General features: G+C 40.4%; 1 protein-coding gene across 1 annotated transcript; it reads right to left on the bottom strand.

Annotated features, from left to right (window-relative positions):
- Positions 1–19,873: 19,873 nt before the first annotated feature.
- LOC307053457 (small glutamine-rich tetratricopeptide repeat-containing protein alpha-like) lies at positions 19,874–20,815 on the bottom strand (the record flags this gene model as incomplete). The annotated part of the gene is made up of 1 exon (XM_079704872.1): positions 19,874–20,815. One exon carries the CDS (start codon positions 20,813–20,815, stop codon positions 19,874–19,876), a length of 942 nt encoding a protein of 313 aa, XP_079560998.1.
- Positions 20,816–22,531: the final 1,716 nt, after the last annotated feature.

Below are 22,531 nucleotides of genomic sequence, written 5' to 3'. Positions count from 1 at the left end.
AATAATATCAAGAACTCTCAATTGCCCTTTACCCGATTTACCAATTTTAAACATTTTACCCATATTTATAATTGTAATGTGTGTGTGTGTGTGTGTGTGTGTGTGTAGTGTAGTGTAGACAGGTATACAGAGACACATACACATATATATATTTATATTATTTATTTTTTTCAGAGTTATTTGTGAGTTAGGTTGCATGTATCATGTCTCATTACCCTTTATTACTTCAGTGCACATTTCTTAAGATCAATGAGATTTCACTTATGTAACACAATACAGTTATTAAATGCTAGATTTTCCTACAGAATTATTCTCTTGGTAATGCTACTTTACTGGTGCTCTAAGTACTTCCATGGTCAGTCTACTCCATTGGAGTCTGATATAGGTAGTTGGGTGACCATGCTGACACTGAGCCAATACATTTATATATTTCATGTTGCTGTGGTAAAACTGGTACCTGGGCTGGCACTGATGAAGCAGTCTGATAGGTAGGTAGATGCTTCCTTTATCTGATGCTAAAGAAATACTTTAAGGTCTATATGCTTAGCTTCCCAAAAAAGAAGTTTATAAGGATGGACTGTTGTTAGACATTCATTCATCCATTTAGTCAACACTTGTTGAGTTCCTACTAGGGGAAAATACTAGGCTCTTTCCTGGGGGATTATAAAGGTGAATAAAATGGATTGTGCTTCATAGGAGCTTGGGAGTAAGAGCTCAGACTGCTATCTGACTTGCCTGGGAGGGTGCTCCAAGCTCAAGAATTGAAATGGCATAGTAGACAGGACCTGTGTTTTAGAGTTGAGGAGATATAAGCTCAAATCCTAACTGTTTCTTCTTTGCTGAAGAAACTTTCAGTAAGTTATTTTACTTTGATGGATCTTGGTTTTTTCATCCAATTCATTCCTCATAGGGATGACTGAAGGATTAACAAAGCAACATTTGTTAGGAACTAATGCATTATCTGGCATATAATAAGTTCTCTACAAAGGGTAGCTATTATGGTGTTACATATAGTATATATACTATATCATGAACAAATTATAAACATAATATTCATATATGAAGCATACTAATAACATTTAATGATGCTTTGCTTTACATTGTGAAGCTTTGTTTACATTCGCAGGCGCACACATACATCATTTTTCTTCTTAAATTTCAAAAGTTGGCGACTAATATTTACATAAAAATTGAATCTCAGGATATTTATTCTCTGGGAATTTTGTGTCCTGGAGAGCAGTTGGTAAAATGAGAATATCCAGACAAACAGGGATAGCTAATCTATTTTCACTGTTATCATATATAACCAGTCACACAGTGCATGATCCATAAAATGGGTGCACCATGGGTAATGCATGAATAATTAATATTTGCCACTCTTACCTCACAAATGGAACCTGAGGCATGAATATGAGACTGCTTCTAAATTATTTTCCCCTGAGGCTGAACTGGATATTTATTTTCACCTAAGATCATTATAAATCTCTGTAAACTCTTTTTTGGAGTGGGGTGGAGACAGGTAGAGAGTGAACGTAGAAATCCCCTAATCTCCAAACATATTGTATAACAGAATTATCACTATTCTCATTTTAATATTTTCTAGTATATTTACAGTGCCTTTTAACTTACCCTATACTGTCTTCTCCTTTAGAGGCTGAAGAATAAAAGGCTTTTTTTTTTTACTTTATTATTATTTGTTTAACTTTATTGGAGTATAATTGCTTTACAATGGTGTATTAGTTTCTGCTTTATAACAAAGTGAATCAGCTATACATATACATCTGTTCCCATATCCCTTCCCTCTTGCATCTCCCTCCCTCCCACCCTCCCTATCCCACCCCTCCAGTTAGTCACAAAGCACCGAGCTGATCTCCCTGTGCTATGCAGCTGCTTCCCACCAGCTATCTACCTTACGTTTGGTAGTGTATATATGTCCATGCCTCTCTCTCACCCCCCGTCACAGCTTACTCTTCCCCCTCCCCATATCCTCAAGTCCATTCTCAAGTAGGTCTGTGTCTTTATTCCTGTTTTACCCCTAGGTTTTTCATGACAGTTTTTTTCTTAAATTCCATATATATGTGTTAGCATATGGTATTTGTCTTTCTCTTTCTGACTTACTTCACTCTGTATGACAGACTCTAGGTCTATCCACCTCATTACAAATAGCTCAATTTCGTTTCTTTTTATGGCTGAGTAATATTCCATTGTATATATGTGCCACATCTTCTTTATCCATTCATCGGATGATGGACACTTAGGTTGTAACACTTGAGAAACTAGGATAAGGTATTTTTGTATGATTTGCCTGCAGATTAATGGTACAGTGTTATATGCACTTACCATGGAACCTGGCAGAGAAGAGAAAAAGAGGGAGAGAGAGAGAGAAGGAGAGAGAGAGAGAGAGAAGAATTAGAATATGAACTATTTATCTACCTTCCTATGCATGCCAAGCCATTTCACATCATAAATATCTGAGCCAAAAGTAGGGTTTACCTGATTCTTTGCAAGAGTTTTAGTTTGATATTTTACTAAAGATAATTATGAAATTCTTTCAGATGGAACTATTTAGATCTTATATATATTTGTTTGTTATTTTTGCACAAATGACTCATATTTAATTTGACTTAATTGCTCCCCTCTTGAAGCCAGTTGGCTCAGTTTACAAATCTGTGAGCTACTGTTGGTGGTGCCCTCCTTCCCAGTGAAACATACAAAGCAATAAGCATCATGTATCCTCCCCAATACCCCTCTGCTTCTGGCTCAGGTTGCCCAAAGCACAGATCCTCTCTTACCCATGTCCCCAGGTTTGAAGCACATAGCCTCATTTCGAGGCAGAGGCAGCTTCCCTCTACTTTCCTTTGGGATATAAAAAGGGGGTAAAGGGGCAAAGAGAGTCCCCTGGGCCTCTCCTCTCATCCACACTACACTGCCCCTTCTTCCCCCATGAAAAATAAAATAAGTAAAGAAAAATAATAATTTAATTTCTTGTATAGTTTTTAGTACTATTATTTGAAGATTTCTTTTGACTCTTTTTCTAGTATAAATAATTATACTTCTTCTAGTATAAATAATTTCTCTCATAGACAAATCAATACATTTGTCTATGAGAGAAATTAATTTTGGAATTAAGCTAGAGAAGATATCAAAATAGTTTAGAAATACATTTTTTATTTTTTCAATCATGTTTCAATTACATTTAATGAAGATTTACAGGTTTACAGAGTTGAATAATATTTGAAAACTGGTTGTATATTAATCATCCACTAATATTTCCCCACTGATCTCAGAAAAAGAGAACCATGAAATCAAAGAACTTCTTGGGGAAAAAAATAGTTTTGATGTGTATCAAACTTTTTTAAAAGTCATATTTCAAAATTACTATTTCGATAATTTGAACCTGCCAAAATATATCATTCAAACTATTCAGTTACATGTTAGCTTCTGCTTATCGGGGTGGAGTAGTTTGTAGCAGACCAGAATTTCTGTTGAGACCAAGTAGAAAAGCAGGATTAAATACCAGGTAATCAGTTTGAGTGTACTAGGAGGCAATGAGAAATGGATAGGGTATAACTTCTTCATGGATATGAGCTGACTTTTACCATTTTGTATCAGGGCAATGTTTGCCAATTTGGTATGGGGAGGGGGCTGAGAATCTCAGCATTTTACTTAAGGTACTGGGTGAAACCAGTATGGTTTGGGGTAGATATCTGGGGAACTTCAAGCACAGAGATGTTTACTATCCAGAGAAAAGGCTAACTTGGGGGGCTACATGGGGCAGGATGCTAAAGACCTAAGTAGAAAGCCTCTGCAAAGCAATGCAAAGTTTTGGCAGTCTTGTGAGACCTGCAGGAGAAATGGCCTCAAAGAAACATCAGACTTACAGCTGAAAACTCTTGAGAACCAGAGTGAACTAGAGATAGACCATTTCCAGGCCTGCAACCCAGTCTCAACATGCAACAGTCCCCGATTAAATTAAGATGAATTATTGTGTTGTCTGCCTAGTGAAGGGAATGATGAATCCATTATAGAGCAGGATACATCATTTGGATCTTCTACAATCTCCTATACAAAATAGTCAACATTTAATAAAAAATTACTGGACTTCCCTGGTGGCACAGTGGTTGAGAATTCGCCTGCCAATGCAGGGGACACAGGTTCGATCCCTGGTCCAGGAAGATCCCACATGCCGTGGAGCAGCTAAGCCCATGCGCCAAGACTACTGAGCCTGCGCTCTAGGGCCCACGTGCCACAACTGCTGAGCCCGCGTGCTGCAACTACTGAAGCCCACATGCCTTGAACGCGTGCTCTGCAACAAGAGAAGCCACTGCAATGAGAAGCATGCGCAAGGCAATGAAGAGTAGCCCCCGCTCGCTGCAACTGGAGAAAGCCCCTGTGCAGCGATGAAGACCCAACACAGCAAAAAAAAAAACCCCAAAATTACTAAGTATGCCTCAAACACCCCAAGAAAACATAATCAAAAATCAAAAGAAAAAGTAGACAATGGAAACACATGTATAGGTGATTGAGGTATAAGAGTTAGCTAGGAATTTAAAATATCTCTAATGTGTTCAAGGCAATAGAGGTAAGACTTTCCCAAACACATGCCCTTTCCTCCCCCACCTACAATCTCTGCACTGTTTGAGAATACAAGTAATAAGGCAGGGAAAGAATCTGACAGTAAATCAGAAGGTGTTTTTCTACAGAACTCTCCAGGAGGGCAAAACCACACAAAACAAATGAAATGCAGTTCATGTGAGTGGCTTGGGAATTATTAGCTTGTGTGTAGGGTAGGTAGAGTAAAAGAGATTCTCTGCCTGTGTTTCTGAAGGCCCTTCAGAGCCTGAACAAACTGCACTGGGCATGAATGATTTGCTTGCTATCATTATCATAATTTTTTAAAGTTTAGTTATGGTAAGGGAAAAAAAATCCCTCCAGGCTTGCTTTTTTATGACCCAATCTCCCTGCAACTGTTTGATATATTCACTGGTAAATATGATGACCTGATGACCAGATCAATGAACTCAGTATCAACTGTACTGTACTTCAGGCAACACTCAGTCCTGGGGAAAAGGTGGAAAGAAGCATGTATCAATAGAGGCCAGGGAGGACTAGAGAAGGCATTGACACAAGGCCTCTTCCCATTTCGGTTGCCATGAAGGTGAGTAAGCTTCCTCTATCCTGCGTCTTGGGGAGGAGGAAGATATTTACCCAAAGAGGCTATTTTAAATCATTACTGAGTTATCTCTGATTGGTATGTAGAAATAGTCCCTTTCTGCATCCCCACTTTCCAACTTTAAAAGAAATGAGGCCTCAAGAGCTCATTCAATGAATTCTGCTACAAAAATTAATGGAATCATTTTTCCTCTGCCCTCACTTTAAAACATCTATACCAGCATAGAGTAACATCTCCTGGTATGAATGTCCCAAAGTGAAGCAGTGTTCTCAAGGCTGGAGGAAGAGAAGAGTCAGGATCCTGGAGGGACATTTTTAAACTACATCTCCCTCCCCACCCATAACCCAACTCTGTCCCATTATTCTTGACAGCATATTGTAGATATGAAAGATCTGGAAGAATGAAAAATATTGAGAATTAGGGAGAGGGAGAGATAAGTGGAAAACAGAGGTAGTCACCTACTACTGGAAGATAAGACCAAAGCCAGATGACCAGTGTAGTGTGGGTACTGGTTGAACAAATTCTGTGACAACAGACAGAGTAACGTGAAGGCCCATGGAAGGCAGAATCTCTGGGAGGAAAATGGGATGAAATGGCAATTGCATGAGAAGACGGAGTCTCTGTGAACTGCAGATTATACTTCCTTTTCTGTATTCATGGAATTGACCCATGAATGTATGGGCAATATCTGAAGGGATTCTGTATGCAGTCAGGTTGAAATGTTTACATTAATAAATGTTGTGATTTTTAACGTATATCAAGTCTTGCCCATCAGTCTGGTAATGGCTCTCATATTTAACACGGTGTTCTCTTCACTGTGAACTAAATTAGTGAATATAAAAGATGAGGGAATTAAGTGAGGTCTGAACTTTTGAGTCTTTAATTAAGCCTTGCTTACAGTACCTAAGGACATTGAGATGCCTTCTGCGTGTTTTTCCTCCATTATCTTCATCATCTGAGTAGGATCCCATGAGCTTTCAACACACACACACACACACACACACACACACACACCTGCCTAAAGTAGAACAGATAAGTTACGTTTGGGAATATATGCTGAGAGCTGATTGTGGAGGCCATGGGACTATTGCATTCCTTTTTTTTTTGTGCTTCAACCTAGGTTTCCAGATGTCTGTTGAACAGAGGTGTGAAGTGGTTACTATGTCACAGTTTTGCTCTTTATACCTTCCTTCAAACTTAACAAATCTGAGCTGATTTCTAACAAGTTAAATGCACACTTTTTTTGGAAGGAGGGATGACAATACAATGTCTTTTCAAACTATAAGTTAGGTGATCTTCAAAGACAGCATTGAATTCTTCTGCTTGAGTTATGCTGGCTAATAGGAACTTAAGTGATAACTGGTAGGAGAGCATTGAAGCATTCATGCATGTGAAATCAGATGAACGCCCAGAATTGGAATTTCCTAAGGAAAGTTATTCTAGCGGAGAAACACCACCCAGGTTGAGTGCCAGTAGCTTTTAAACTAACATGTGGAACTATCATCCTAATAAGTAACAACTAAAGGTGCCTGAAGAAAAGCAAGACCAATATTTTCAAGTCTATATTTTCAAGCACATTTTAAAAACAACAGATTAAACAGAGTTATATACAGGTCTCTTCCTTTGTTAAAGGGAATTTAATCCTACTGTCTTAATTTTGATTCCATATATTAATGCTTACCCTTGAAAGGCACACATGCAACTTAAGTAAATCTTAAGAAAATGTATTATTTACTTTAATAAATTTTATTTATCTATTAATAATAATTTTAAGCAATTAATTACTGTTTTATCATGTATCTATTACAGTTTAATAAATCATTTATTTAAGTAAATAGTTAGCTAGAACAACCAATTCATTTATGAAAAGAAATTGCCAAGAGCTCTGATTTCTATTGGTAATTTCTATTTCTAGCCAGTGATAATAACACTAGTCTTCCTGAAACATTTCTTTTTAAATGATCTACTTAAAACCATATCAGTTTTCCACTTGTCATGCAATTCTAGACTGCAATGTGACTTCAGCTTCAGCTTCTACTAATTAAGGTTAAAGGGACACATTCTAATGCTTATCCTGTGTAAAATCAGCTCAGTTACCTTTCAGAGTTGCCTAAAATTTGTGAAATATTGTGGTTCAAATACATGAATCCTCAACATTTTATAATAGACATACCTAGGTGTATACAGATGTATACCACATCATATGGTATGTAAATAAATTTACCCCTTAAGTCTTTCTAAAGTGTAGAGGTAAAGCTGAATCTTTGCCATCACACTTATTTTTCCCATCGTATGGAGAATCTGGAATGATGTTGATATCAGTAATGGCCATTGTGTTCTCAGTTTCCTCATTTACAAAATGAGTTAATGATATCTGCCTCATAGTTGTTGACAAGAGTAATAGAAGAAGGTTGCCTGGTAATAGTAAGTGCTTGAAAAATGCTGTTATACTATTGTCATCATTTTTAGTATTGTTATTATTGCTCAGCAATTTTAAAAAATTAGACAGGAAAATGCTCTATTGGACCCCTCACTCATGCTCATTCATCATGTGTATTTTGAAATTTAGCCAGAGCTGTGATAAGTTATAGTCTCTACTTCAGCTATCTTTAAACTAGACTGCTGTAATATTTTATTAACAGCCTGAAAAAAATTCAACAAGGCTCTTCATGGGTGCAAAATGTTACAACTTGAATGTTACTTTCCAGGAAGATGACTCAATATATTTTACACTAGTTGAGAGACAATAATCCAGGCTCTCTGATATAAAAGGATTTAAACACCCATAAGCATATGGTGTTTGTATGGCTTTTGTTACCATAGCCTTCCATTGTTTGGGTACCTATTCATCTATTTTCAACTGATATGTCACATAAAAGGAAAAAAAAAGAAATTGCAGTCAAATGCTATGTGGAGAGATGTGGCTTTAGTCATTGTGTTTCTTAATTAGAAAAAATTCTCCTGCTGTAAGGAATGAACTGTGGGTTTATGCCTAGAGACCATTTTAAGGTCTTGTATATCGTGATTATTATTCATGTCCATTTGTTGTTTTCTTTTAAGCTGTAATTAATTTCCAGCTTACTGGTTTCAGTGCTCAGAAGATGAACAGCTTTATGAATTTAGGGCAGATACTGTTACAAGTAGTTATTTTCCATTCCAAACTCTGACAAAGAAAAAAAAATGGAGAGGTTATTTTTCTTGAATGGCCTTTAAAATTATTTCTCTTTGGAAAGATCTTTGAAAATGACCAGATTGGAGGTTTTAGCTATTTGGTTATAATAACAGGGTTGAAAAGGTACTTCAGTGAAAATTTCACTTTGGGAATAAAAGAAATCTCAGTTCTATCTTGATTATGTACTTGTGTTACACACCATGACAACTCACCAGTTTACATTGTTTCTATGCACTTGAAAAAGAGACTTAAAAATTAAAAACCTCTTTGAAATACTACACAACACAGTCTCGCCTCGAGTCGTATCCCTTTCTCCCATATCAGAATCAATATTTCACTCCTTATTCACATCAGGACAATGAAGAAAAACTACATGCTGTGTGCAGAGTTAGGTGGTTAGAAGGATTCTGGCCTATCTCTTGCTTCCAGTGCATTCTTTTTCTCTTCTACCTTTATTTACCTTTCCCTTTACAAAAATCCTTGAGCTCTTGTCTCACATTAAGGGGGGGAAAAACCTGTAAAATGTTATAATTGGGTCCTAATTTATTTTCCCATTTGGAGGAAAACAGTCCATCTGGCCCACAATATGTAAAAGAGAGCACCTGTATGGCACCCAAGGTCTTACTGGTGACATCTGAAAGACCCACAGCCCTTTGGTGTGTATAATAACATTATTAGCACATTCATTGTAATCATAGGGGATTAAACAAAAATATTTACCATTACAAATAAGTTTTTATGCATTTATTTAAAACTAGTGGCTTATTAAAAGTGGTAAATATTCTGTTGGTGTTCCAAAAACAGAGATTCTTACTGATACCTATAAATATTTTGTAGACAAGTAATGTGCAAAGCAAACTTTAAACAAGCTTGATACAATTTTTCATTGCTCATGCCGAGCCACCTTTGAATGGCAGATTCCTTTTAAAGATAATCATTCATTCAACCATTCATTCAGTCATTCATTCAGTCAGATGTGTGCATCGAACATCTCGGAGCACACATTTTATGCCAGGTATGATGTTAGAGTACACAAATGAAGAAATGGTCTGTGTCTTAGAGACTGTCTCTCTGACAATTATCAGAGAGAAAATTGCGTCAGATTGTCTCTCTGCCTAAAACCATACTCAGTGACACAGGACGACTTCAGTTCCTCAGTGATGAGTTACAGACACAGTAATATCATGAGTTAGGGAGAAAACAGGTGGTAATAAAATCTGGACTCTGAAATAGTGATCATCTTTCGCTTGACCAGAGGTAAATATCCTCATATTATACACTTTATGAAGGAATACAAGTTAGGACAAAACAAAATAAAAAGTAAAAGTCTGTTACTCGGGAACCAAATAGGATCTTGGCCTTTCCTTTCTCATCAAATGTGATAGGGGGTGCCGCGTATAGGGGACAGGGAGCCACTTTGGAGCTCCCTGTCTTCTAACTGCCTGCAGGAAATGATTTCTTGGCTACTTATTAGGGTTATCAATAGGCAACGTTCCTCGAGTGGTAAGGAAGAAAGGAGGTCCTACTTTCTCCAGCTTCCTCGAGCTTCTTCCTGAAGGCCCCCTTCCTTCTCACCCGGCCAGGGGAATTGAAAAGTTTTAACCGACCAGACTTGAATGGCCTCCTACCTACGCAGTTGTGCCTCAGGCCAGCGGGGGCGGAGTGAAGCTCCAGATTCCTCCCAGCTGCCGCATCTAGCCACGTCCGAGTCCAAACGTCCCAGTCCGAGGCCACGCTGGTCTGTGTGCTCGTGGAAGCCCAGGTTTGAAACATCACATTCGCGAGGCCCCGCCCCTCTGCACGCGGCCCCCCTCTGTGCACGCGGCCCCACCCACAAACCCTCCCTGCCCGTGACACCTGCGTGATACCTGCGTGGCACCTGATCTTTTTTTCAATTGTAGAAAGAGTTTGTATTTTTCCTTTCAGATTCTAAAAGTAATATGATTGTTAAAAATACTTCGGAACATACAAAAAGATGTACATAAAATAAAAATAACCTGTAGTCTTAAGAGAAACAGTGAGACCATTCTAGTGTATATCTTTGCAATCTCTTTACCATGAACAGATAGATAAACAATTAGATATGCTGCTTCTCTGCCTTTTTCACACACACATAAGTGCACAGGTAGGGTATATGTAAATATACTTTATAAGATTTTGTATATCTTTTCTCTTTTAAAGAAAAATACTTTAAAACTTTTTTTGTACTCTAAAGTATACGTATGTAGGAGTTAAAGTTCTGTTGTATACATTAAAAAGTAAAAAAAATTAAAAGATCAGCCATATACCTTCCACACATTTCAGGAAGTAGAATATTATCAATACATAAGGATTGCATCTTTCTCCTCAGCAATGTTATGAATTGTATGACAAACATTCCCTTGCTTTTCTTTATACTTTAACAAATATTATATGTATCAGTTGTATTGAAGTATGGCACACGTACAGAAAAATGAGTCAACTGCAAGTGTGTTCAATGAATTATCACAAAGTGAACCCACCAGGATAACTGCCACCCAAGTAAAAGAAATAAGACATTCTTAGCACCCCAGAAGACCCTCCTAATCACTATCCCTTTTCTATTCCCCAAAGGTAATGACTGTCTTCAGTTCTAACACCATAGTTTAGTTTTGCCGATTTTTGAACTTTTAAAAAATAGTCCAGTCATTGTTTTCCTGTTCAATACTGCCATTGATTATAGTTATTTTTTACAAAGTACACTCCATATACTAACTACACATATTGCAAGTCTATATCCTGCCTTCCTTACTTGACACTGCATGGAGTCATTTTGCATGTCATTTAACATTCTGCTTTTAAAAAATAGTTTTTGCCTTATAGTCTATTGGATGGATGTACCATGATTTTATTGGAAGTACAGGGTTTTGTTTTTGGCGGGGGAGGGCAATTTCTCCCAAGCATATATATTCTCTTGCATATCGTTTAATGTAAATCTCTGGGTTATTTCTTTAGGATTATTCATAAAAATGGAATTCCTAAGACAAAGAGCACTAACTTTTTTTTTAATTTTTAAATTTTATTTTATTTACTTTTTATACAGTAGGTTCTTATTAGTCATCAATTTTATACACATCAGTGTATACGTGTCAATCCCAATGGCCCAATTCATCACACCACCATCCCCACCGCCCCGCAGCTTTCACCCCTTGGTGTCCATACACTTGTTCTCTACATCTGTGGCTCAACTTCTGCCCTGCAAACTGGTTCATCTGTGCTATTTTTCTAGGTTCCACATACATGCGTTATATACGATATTTATTTTTCTCTTTCTGACTTACTTCACTCTGTATGACAGTCTCTATATCCATCCACGTCTCAACAAATGACTCAATTTCGTTCCTTTTTATGGCTGAGTAATATTCCATTTTATATATGTACCACCTCTTCTTTATCCATTAATCTCTCGATGGGCATTTAGATTGCTTCCATGACCTGGCTATTGTAAATAGTGCTGCAGTGAACACTGGGGTGCATGCGTCTTTTTGAATTATGGTTTTCTCTGTGTATATGCCCAGTAGTGGGATTGCTGAATCATATGGTAATTCTATTTTTAGTTCTTTAAGGAACCTCCATACTGTTCTCCATAGTGGCTGTTTCAATTTACATTCCCACCAACAGTGCAAGAGGGTTCCCTTTTCTCCACACCCTCTTCAGCCTTTGTTGTTTGTAGATTTTCTGATGATGCCCATTCTAACTGGTGTGAGGTGATACCTCATTGTAGTTTTGATGTGCATTTCTGTAATAATTAGTGATGTTGAGCAGCTTTTCATGTGCTTCTTGACCATCTGTATGTCTTCTTTGGAGAAATGTCTATTTAGGTCTTCTGCCCTTTTTTGGATTGGGTTGTTTGTTTCTTTAATATTGAGCTGCATGAGCTGTTTATATATTTTGGAGATTAATCCTTTGTCTGTTGATTCGTTTGCAAATATTTTCTCCCATTCTGAGGGTTGTCTTTTCGTCTTGTGTATGGTTTCCTTTGTTGTGCAAAAGCTTTGAAGTTTCATTAGGTCCCATTTGTTTATTTTTATTTCCATTACTCTAGGAGGTGGATCAAAATAGATCTTGCTGTGATTTATGTCAAAGAATGTTCTTCCTATGTTTTCCTCTAAGAGTTTTATAGTGTCCGGTCTTATATTTAGGTCTCTAATCCATTTTGAGTTTATTTTTGTGTTTGGTGTTAGAGAGTGTTCTAATTTCATTCTTTTACATGTAGCTGTCCAGTTTTCCCAGCACCACTTATTGAAGAGACTGTCTTTTCTCCATTGTATATCTTTGCCTCCTTTGTCATAGATTAGTTGACCATAGGTGTGTGGGTTTATCTCTGGGCTTTCTATCTTGTTCCATTGATCTATGTTTCTGTTTTTGTGCCAGTACCGTATTGTCTTGATTACTGTAGCTTTGTAGTATAGTCTGAAGTCAGGGAGTCTGATTCCTCCAGCTCCGTTTTTTTCCCTCAAGACTGCTTTGGCTATTTGGGGTCTTTTTTTGTTTCCATACAAATTTTAAGATGATTTGTTCTAGTTCCGTAAAAAATGCCATTGGTAATTTGATAGGGATTGCATTGAATCTGTAGATTGCCTTGGGTAGTATAGTCATTTTCACAATGTTGATTCTTCCAATCCAAGAACATGGTATATCTGTCCATCTGTTGGTATCGTCTTTAATTTCTTTCATCAGTGTCTTATAGTTTCCTGCATACAGGTCTTTTGTCTCCCTAGGTAGGTTTATTCCTAGGTATTTTATTCTTTTTGTTAAGAGCACTAACTTTTTAATAGCTTAGTATCCTGATGTCATATTGCTTTACTAAAAATTGGTGCCAATTTATAGTCTTGCTAGTGGTGTGGAACAGTATCTTGTTTCAACTTCCCCAATATTTTTTAAGATTTGTTAATTTGATAAGTGAGAAATGTTTTCTCCTTGATGTTTACATTTGTACTCCTTTGATTGCAGGTGAGGTTGATTACACATGTTTATTATTAATTTATATTTTTCTTATTACGATTTATTTATACATTTTTTCCCCAGTGTCCTCAAGTTTTGACGTTGGTTTCTCCATGATTAAGCAGCTGTTGTGCTTGAGTCCCTTAGGTTAACTGAATGAATTGTGGTCCTTAAATCAAAGATTGGCCTAAATCTCAGGACTATCATAGGAATTCCTTCAGGGTTCTTTAAAATCTGTTGAATCCCCTGCCCCTTCCTGTAGATGACAGGATTGTGATGGATGATTTCAATTTCATTACCTCATTGCAGTAAGAAAGTGAGGAAAGTCGAGTTTCACTACTGTCACTTTACCGCTGAAGAGAGTGAGGTTGAGTCCATAGGTGTCTTGCTCAGGTTGCTGGATGGGCATTTGAACCTGTACATTCCCGCTTAGATCCTCTACCTCTGATAGTTTTAAGCTGAAAGTTTTCCCTTTGTCATCGCAGATCAAGTAGTTGAGGTTCTATTGGGTATGGTATCTGTGAATTTGAGACTCGGGGGAGGAGTTTGCAAAACTGGGCTGAGGAGGTAGTAGTTGCTGAAGAGTGTGAAACACATGAGATCACCTCTTATACTCATAATTACAGGAAAATGAGCCCCCAAGGAGATGATGCCACTCTGCATGGCCATGCAGGTTGTACCTAGCACAACCCCAGAGGGGGCACCATCCACATCCATTATGACTTGAATGGCATCCCTTGGAATTCTACTGATCCACACCTGCATCATCAGCAATTTCTCAATATTTATTTAATTTTTGTAATAACAAGTGCTTTTCAAGCATAGGTCAGTGTAAACTAGAAATAGAATAAGTGATGGGGGACTAGAAACCTCATTCTGAACTTTGCTTTTAGCTGTCAAAACAATTGATACAAAAATTTGATGCATCAGTGCCATTCATTGTTCCCGAAAACATAAAATAATGCTAAGGCAAAAATTTAAAGCAACTTTGTTCCTGCAGAAATACAGTCAAAGCACTCTCTGTGGGTGTATATAAAGACTTCTCATGTGTCAAAAGAGAGTTGGACATTTCTTACAAATACCAGGCAATTGCAATGCAGATTCTGTAACAGCAGTTACCTGGCAAGCCAGCACATAGGAAAGTACTCATGTGGATAAGAAAGTGACCATGCACTTAGCAATGAGCATTTTACAGTAGAAGCCATTTTAGAGGCCTTCTTGTCTTGCAATTACCCATTGTGGTTACTTGGTCAAAGTCATTCACCACGAAGTTAGGAGGAAGGATTTGAGATTGCAGATGGCCCTAACTGAAGCCACCAGCCAGTCAGCTCTTGGGTTGCTGAAGGTAGGATTATCCAGGCTTCATAGTATTTTGCTTTTGGTTAACCTGCTTTGCCCTCACTCCACCTGAATGGTTAAATACACCGCATACTTTAATATTTTATACCCCTCAGTCAGTAGTTATTAAGTTATTCCTTTTCAGGGAAGCACTGTATCATAGTCATAGAAAGAACACTGGTTTCAGAGCCAGAAGATTGGACTTGAGCTCTTCCATTAACAAACTAGTGGAGTTTCCTCATTTGTAGCATCTAGGCTTCGAATTGATTGATTACTATGATAATTTTCCTGCTCTAAAACAGTAAATACATATATATATATTTTTTTAATGAAGATTTTCTTGAATAATGATTTTTTAAGTATGAGTTTTTAAAAAGAAACACCAAGCAGGTTTTTACATGAGCTCAAAGTAGAAAACCCAACATACACACACACACAGTATACCATATACTTGTACTTAGTTTTGATAGTATCCCTAGTCATTATTTTACATATTCTTTATAAACTGACGATTATATTTGCAGTAGTAAATAAAATAATTTCTCATCAGAGCAAAAGAGATGAATGCTGTCTCTTGCACATACTGGGTAATTTCATAATCAGAGTTGTTTTTAAAATTCTGTATCAAGATTGGCAAAACTTTTGGTACAGAAAATATAAGAAATGTGTTTCTTTTCTGTTCTTTGGAATAGGCTTAGCAATTATCTCCTGCTTAAGTGTAAAACTGATGATCTGCTTGCCCATGCAAACACAGATTGTCTGAGGTTTGTCCTTGTCTTGAAGTTACAGGAAAAGCAAATTAATGGGCAATTTTGATATTGTTGAGCAAATTCAGGTGCTACCCCTGAGGATGCCAACTGAATCCCTGTTCATATATTTGGGGCTTTTACTGGTGTGTGGGGGCCCTCTGGACCCTCTGGAGGCAGCTTTGCAAATTCCAGGTATAGCTCTGCTTGGTCAAATAGCTATTAGTTTCTGTTTGGAAGTGGGCAAAGTTTAACTTTACATACTTCTTGCCATTTTGGTATCTCTGTCCCACTCCCTGCCCTGGCTCCAGCAACATCATTTGGGATTATTAAGACTAAGGTTTAGAAACAGTACTCCTTATTGGACAGCAAACACAGGATTTGAAATTTTTTTTAAAGAAAATTCAGGAAGCAAACAAAATAAAAATAAAAATGTGCATATTTACAGAGCATTGATTTCTAAATATTATGTAAAATTTACATGTTCTCTTTTCTCTACCTCAACGTAATTTGAGATAAATTGCTTAAATTTCTATTCTGAATTAGATTCAGATAGGTAGGACTTTTAAATCTGGGGAAATTATACCAGACTTTTCTTTCCAATTCTATTTCTGGGCCTGCCTCTTCTGCCTCAATGAACACATCCTTTGGCACCAGGCCATCTTCTTTGAAGGCATCCTGGGCTTGTTGGTGCTATACCATTCCTGTCATGTTTCTTCTACTGGGTTTTAAGATAGTGGGCAGTGCTGTGCATGTAAACTGGCTCTCAGGAAAGCAAAACAAACAAACAAACACTGATTAGTAGCATTTGTCAATTTCCATATATAAATATTCCTACCATGGCCACTTTCAAACTACCAACATGAGGCACTGGGAAGAGAAGTACACAATTGGCCCCCAGAGGCTGGCCAGGGCTGGCTCCAGTACCCTGTGTATGTCTGTCTTTACAGGCACAATCTGAGTTTTTTCAGTCCTAAATGTCTCTATGGCTTTTGCACCTGATCCATTTCTCTCTGTCTTCTTTAAGTTTTATGAATTGCATTTATTAGTAGACAAGGTCTTCTTTTTGCTTGGTTGGCTAGTTCCAAGCCAGTTTTTCTGTGTGGTTTACATAGTTACTGGATCCCTCTGATCATGTACACTGCCTTTCCCTTGTGCCTGACTGTAGCACATCACTCCAGCCATCAGCACAATGTAAACCTGTTATTCCTTCTTGTTCCAAAGCGTATGCTAAATTCCCACTTAGCTCACTTTCAAGACAGACAGCAGACAGGCTCTGAGCTTCACGTATTATGAGGCCTTTCTCTGCTCGGAGTGTTATTTCCATTGATTTCTTTGATGGCTGCGTCCTTTAGGAGCCTGGGTATGATCTTGAGAATCATATGTCTGAGAGTTTACAGCATTAAAATTATAGTACACCTCAAGAACACACAAGAGATGCCATATAGATGGATGTTTTATCTGTGGGGGCGTAGAGTGAAAGTTCATGAGAAGACCAGGCCCAGACTTGGACCCACAAAGGCAGTTGTCTCTAAGCATAAATAAGTTGAGTATGTTCAGATGTACATGTATCATTTTATGTTGATTGTTTTCTGATATGCCTTTACATTGATAAGTATCAGTTGTGCCACTCAAGCCCATCACTGGTTTATAAAGGCTCTTGTACAGTCCTGAGGAGAAACCATCAGGGTCCCCAGGGGCTTTTCTGCTTCCTTGGACATGTAGACACCTCTAGTGCTAACTCTTTTCTGTGTTCTCTTGCTACACCTCCATATACATATTCTTATTCCTGGTTTAACCACTGGTTTGCTGAGCATTATACTGCATGCAATTCAATTAAGTGGTTATTTATGTGACCTTTCTACTTTCTAAGAGAGGACATAACCATCTCCCACCCAACCAAGTTTAGCTCTCTTTGTTAGTGGCATTCTGAAGAAAATGACTCTGCTTCCCCCCCCCACCACAGTCTAAGACCTTTAGAATGCAAGGCTTTTAACTAATAACAACAACAATAACAACAGAAAAATGGGACCCCTTCCAGCTCCACTAGCCCATTACTGTGTGTCCTTGTTCAAGCCACTGAACTCTGAACCCCTGTTTCCTCAATGGAAAATGAGGAGGTTGGGCTTGGATCTGGACCTGAATAGCTAAGCCCTTTCCTGTTGCATCTCTGAGTTGGTAACTTTTATGGTGAGGCTTTTCAGGTAAGGAGATGAGATGGTGGGAAGGGTGGGTGGGATGTGGCTGGCTAGGAAATAGAAAGTGATTTTTGAAATGATCTCTTCCTGGCTTCAGCCCTCACAGCTAGGCTTTCTAGATTTAGCAAATAAAATTAGAGGATGTCCAGTTAAAATTTAATTTCATTGATGAATAATTTTTAGTATAATAGAAATATTGCATGGGATATTACATTTAAAATTATTCATTGTTTATCTGAAATTCAAATTTAACTTTGTGTCCTGTATTCTGACTGGCAACTCTGCATAACAGTAAATAACAACTTATTTTGTCTCAACAAGTTAGACTGGACAAGTAGGGCGTTACAGCAAAAAATAGAACATTAGTTTGTAAAGACAGAAGCCAGGTAGTTGTTTGATACCTATGCAGCATGGGATGGGGAAGGTGTCATTTTTTCTTTTTTGCCCAGGTTGTAATACCACTTCTATAATAAAGTTAAAAACAACAACAACTGTGTGACATTTTAGTACTGACATAAGAAGTTGCCAGGCTAATCCCTGAATAGACCTCAAGACTCTACATGGAGTGATAGATAGGAAAAGTCTGTTACCAGAAGAAGAGAGGATGAAAGAAAAGCTATTAGACTTTTTACTTAAAGCAGAAAATACTAAAATTGTGTCTGGCTTAGGAATTGAGTTGAATACCTTTGTAGCTTGTATATTAAAATGGAGAAAGAAAACTTACAAGAGTTGAAAATTTTAGTAAGTGTTAAGTAAGTGTAACATTTAACTAGTGGGCTGTGCCGTATTTTCTTAATCTTCAGCTGCTTGTGAAAAATGATGGTCATGTGGAAGATTATTGTACTGCTCTCTTTTATTAACCTATTGTATATTTAGTAGCTAGAGCCTATGAGCTAAGATAACATGAGCCACACATTAGCTACTGTGACTGCTGACATTTCTGCCATCAATTCACTGGTTGATAGGCCTTATTACTGATGGCAAATAAGAGAGGTCCAGCTTCTGACCTGCCTGAGTTCAACAGTCTTAAACCACATCCAGGTTTCATATAATATATACTCTGTCTCTCCCGCCTGCTGAGAGATTATCATGTTTCAACTTTGTTTTTTGTTTTTTTTTTGATGTCACGATGTCTATTTATTCCCCACACGTTACGTTATGCTTGTCACCACGGCTAGCACGCAAGAGTTAGGACACATCTCACCGGACGTGTGCCAGACGGCGGGTGGCTGGCGGCCGTCTCCCTACTAGTTACCTACACACATGGTGCTGGGTCACCTCGCACATGGCCCGACACCACCAGGGAGCCTCCAACGATCCAGCTGCCAACTCTGCTGCCGGAGTGGCGGTGCCAGCCGACCCCTCCTCCCCACGCTGCCCCGCCTCGCCTGGGGCCGCCGGGCATCCACGGTGGCTGCCTGGCAATCTCAGGCCAAGGCGGGTGGCACCAGGACCCCCTGCAACACCCCCTCCCAAAGGGAGGAGGCGCCGGGCCAGCCGCACCACCTGTGGGCAGAAGGGCAGTGGCTGGGACACGTGGCCAGGCCGGGATGGGCTCGGGGGCCAGGCTGAAGGTGGTGAGAGGGCCCGCCCCTCACGGTCTGTCGGTCATGAGTAGTGGGAGAGAGCATTGGGATCAGACCTGTGTCCATCTAAATGCTCAACTGGAAGAAAAGTCCCAGAAATGGGTCCTGCACACCCAGGACATCCGCTCTGGCTCGCCCCCAGGCCCAGGGCAACAGAACCGGCTCCTGGGAACCTGCAGCGGGAGTTGCTCATGCGAGAACCCGGGTCCGAGGGCCGGGCTGGCTGGCAGGGAGCCTGTCCGAGCAGGGGCGGCTGGGGTGGCCACGGTCGACGCAGAGAGCAGCTTCTCGTGGGCTGCGAGGCCCCTGAAGACAGGCCGAGGGGGCAGGGCTGTGGAAGGGGCTTCGGGCCACGGCTTCCCCGTGGGCCGCTTCTTGAGAGCAGCGAAAGGACCCCCCCCCCCAATTATTCTAGAAAATACTTTAGAGACTGGGTTTTTGGGGGGCTGGGAGTGAGACTGGTGCTGGTCTGTGCTCACAGCTTGCTGGCTCTGTTTCGAGAAGGGTCTGGGGGCCGTGAGAGTGTACAAAAAGGGAGGGAAGGGCAGAGGCAAAAAAATAAAAAAAATAAGAATCCGTCTTAACATGCAGGTCCAATTCCTTTTCCTCTCATGGGCGGTCCAATGGGAAGAGAAGGAAAAGTGAGAGAAGGCTTCTGGTCAGCCAGGAAGGACCTGATGTCGCTGGGGGGCGGGCAGTCATTCTCGCGGGTCGTCGCTGCTGGCACTGGGGGTCCGACTCCGGATCTGACTGCGCAGCTGTTCTATCAACTCTGGGTTCTGCTGCTGCATCTGCTGAGCGAACTGCTGGCCCGCCTGGATGAGGCTGGCCAGGTCGTTCTGCGAGGGGTTGGTGCCGGGAGTCCCCAAGGGGTTGTGGCCGCCCGAAATCATGCCGGACATGAGCTGTTGAACTTGGGGATTGTTCATGAGGTTGGATGCCATGCTCATGAAGCTCAGGTTGTTCAGCAGGCCCGCGATGTCGAAGCTTCCAACACCTCCCGTGGGACTGGGTGCCTCTCTCAGCCTCAGCTCCGCCACCTTGAGGTTGGACTTGTAGGTCTCATTGTCGGGGTCCAGCTCCAGGGCCTTCCTGTAGTAGGCCACGGCCTCCGTGTGCTTGTTCAGGCTGGACAGAGCCAGGCCCATCCTGCCGTAGGCCTTGCTGTAGGACGGGTCTATGCAGATGGCCAGCTCGCAGTCCTGCACCGCCCCTGCGTAGTTCCCCAGTTTTCTGTGGGCCGCAGCTCTGTTACAGAAGTAGACAGCGTTGGCGGGGTTCAGCTCGATGGCTTTCCCGTAGAAGTGCACGGCAGCCTCAAAATTTTCTACTTTCCTCTGTTCATTCCCTTCGGTTTTGAGGCGTTCTGCCTCGGCCGAGTCCTCCTCCGAAGGTGGGGTTCGCTGGGGCCTCCTCAGATCAGGTGGTATCTCCCTGCCCGCCACAGCTGCTTCAAATATTTCGGGAAGAGTCTGGGGGAGTGCGAGGTCATTATCCTCCACCGTCACCCCGAAAGCGGTCTCCAGGCATTGGATGGCAGCTTCCAAGCTCTCCTGGGCATCAGAGGAGAGCTCCCCGTGCCGGAGCTGGTCATGCAGGAACCGGATGATGGCGTAGGCCAGACGCTTCTTGTTATCCATCTTAAGATGGGAGGAGACAAGGCCTGGGGGTTTCAGGATCTCTCAGGCAGCAGAACCCTGACCCACCGACGGCTTCAACTTTCTGTTTTAAAATGAATGTACTTATTCAGCTAAGGAGAACACAAATTGTGCCTTCTCTTCCATATTTGTTTGGGAAATTTATCATGAATAAGGTATAAACACTTGTACAACAAATACCTGCTATAGGGTGACTTAATTTTTCATGCATTCAAAACTGTTTACATAGCACTTACTCTGGCCTTGCCGTGATGCTAGTTGGATAAAAAAATAAGAGAAAATCATGATGCAGTATGCATGCCAATAAAGGGCTAAAGCACAGGGTACTGAGGAACCACTGTGAGGGCACCTAACCTATGGCAGGGAGTGTAGCAGAAGGGTTTTCTGCAGGTGATAACCTCCGAAGAAAGACTGGGGAAACAGGAAGAGGAACTACACAGAGGAAGAGGGCAGGCTGAGTAGGGAGATCCAGGCATTCTAGACAGAGGTACGGACATGTGCTAAGGCTTGAGAGGAAAGAGAATATTACTCTTGTGGGGCATTTCAAAGAATTCAGTTGGATTGGGATGGTGGGTAAAGGAACTGGCAGTGACAAGGGATGAGGTGCAGGGCTGAGGAGGGACAAGACAGTGATTTTGAATTTTTTTTTTTTTGACCCGCCACGTGGCATCTTAGTTTCCCAACCAGGGATTGAACCAGTGCCCCCTGCAGTGGAAGCACAGAGTCTTAGCCTCTGGACGTCCTGGGGAGTCCCAAGGCTGTGATGGTCTTCATGTCATGCTCAGGTTAGAAATTCCTGAGGATTATGGAAAGGGATTGAAGTATTTAAAAAGGAGGTCTGTGTTTTAAACAGTCAGTCTGGCTGCAGTGTGCGGTATGTAGGAAGGACCACACGGGAGGCAGAGAGACGAGTTGGAAGCTATAACGGTAGTCTACAGAGGATTTCCTTAGGTGCCCTCTCTCCCAGTCCCAAATTGGCAATTTCAAACATCCTCCCTCTCCTCACACCTCCTACCTCATCTCCTGATTTGTCCTTCTCAACACAAGACCTCTCCTCTCATTCAGAGAGAGACAACATTTAGATCTTTATTGCTGAGTTGTTCCTCCTCCCAAGCCTGGCTGGCCCCTCCTGGGTCCTGGACCCCAGACATCTGGCTTCCTCAGAGAACTTTCCCTCACACTCAGGCCCTCTCCCTCCTGCTTTTGTAGCATCCCTCTTCTGCTTACGGCTTCCTTCCCACCAGCACTAACCCGGGCATGATGATGGTGTGAATTAGGCAAGCAGCAGTGGGCTTAGAGAGAAACTGACAGAATCAAGGTATATGGAGAAGGAAGAATTGCATGGATTTTATGTTTAAAGTGAAATGATGTCATAAAAAATGTATACACATGTGTGTGTATGTCTGTGTGTAGATATATACATATATATATATAAAACTCAATTTATACGTGCATACTTACATATGTTTCTGGCTTAAGAAACTGGGAGTTTGAGGTGCCATTTACTAAGCCAGAGAAATTCACAGAGAACCAGGAGAGGGTAGATGGATTTGCAACAGGCATCCTGTCCCTGACCAGTTATGCTTTGAACATATGAATTTTAGGACTCTATTGCACGTCTCAGTGGAAATATCTAGTGAGTAGTTATATATATGGGTCTGAGTTTCAGCAGAGAAAGCTGGGCTATAATTCTGGAAG

The sequence above is a fragment of the Hyperoodon ampullatus genome, assembly GCF_949752795.1.
Source record: "Hyperoodon ampullatus genome assembly, chromosome: 5".
Taxonomy (NCBI): domain Eukaryota; kingdom Metazoa; phylum Chordata; class Mammalia; order Artiodactyla; family Ziphiidae; genus Hyperoodon; species Hyperoodon ampullatus.
This window is presented reverse-complemented; position numbering and strand designations above follow the sequence as displayed.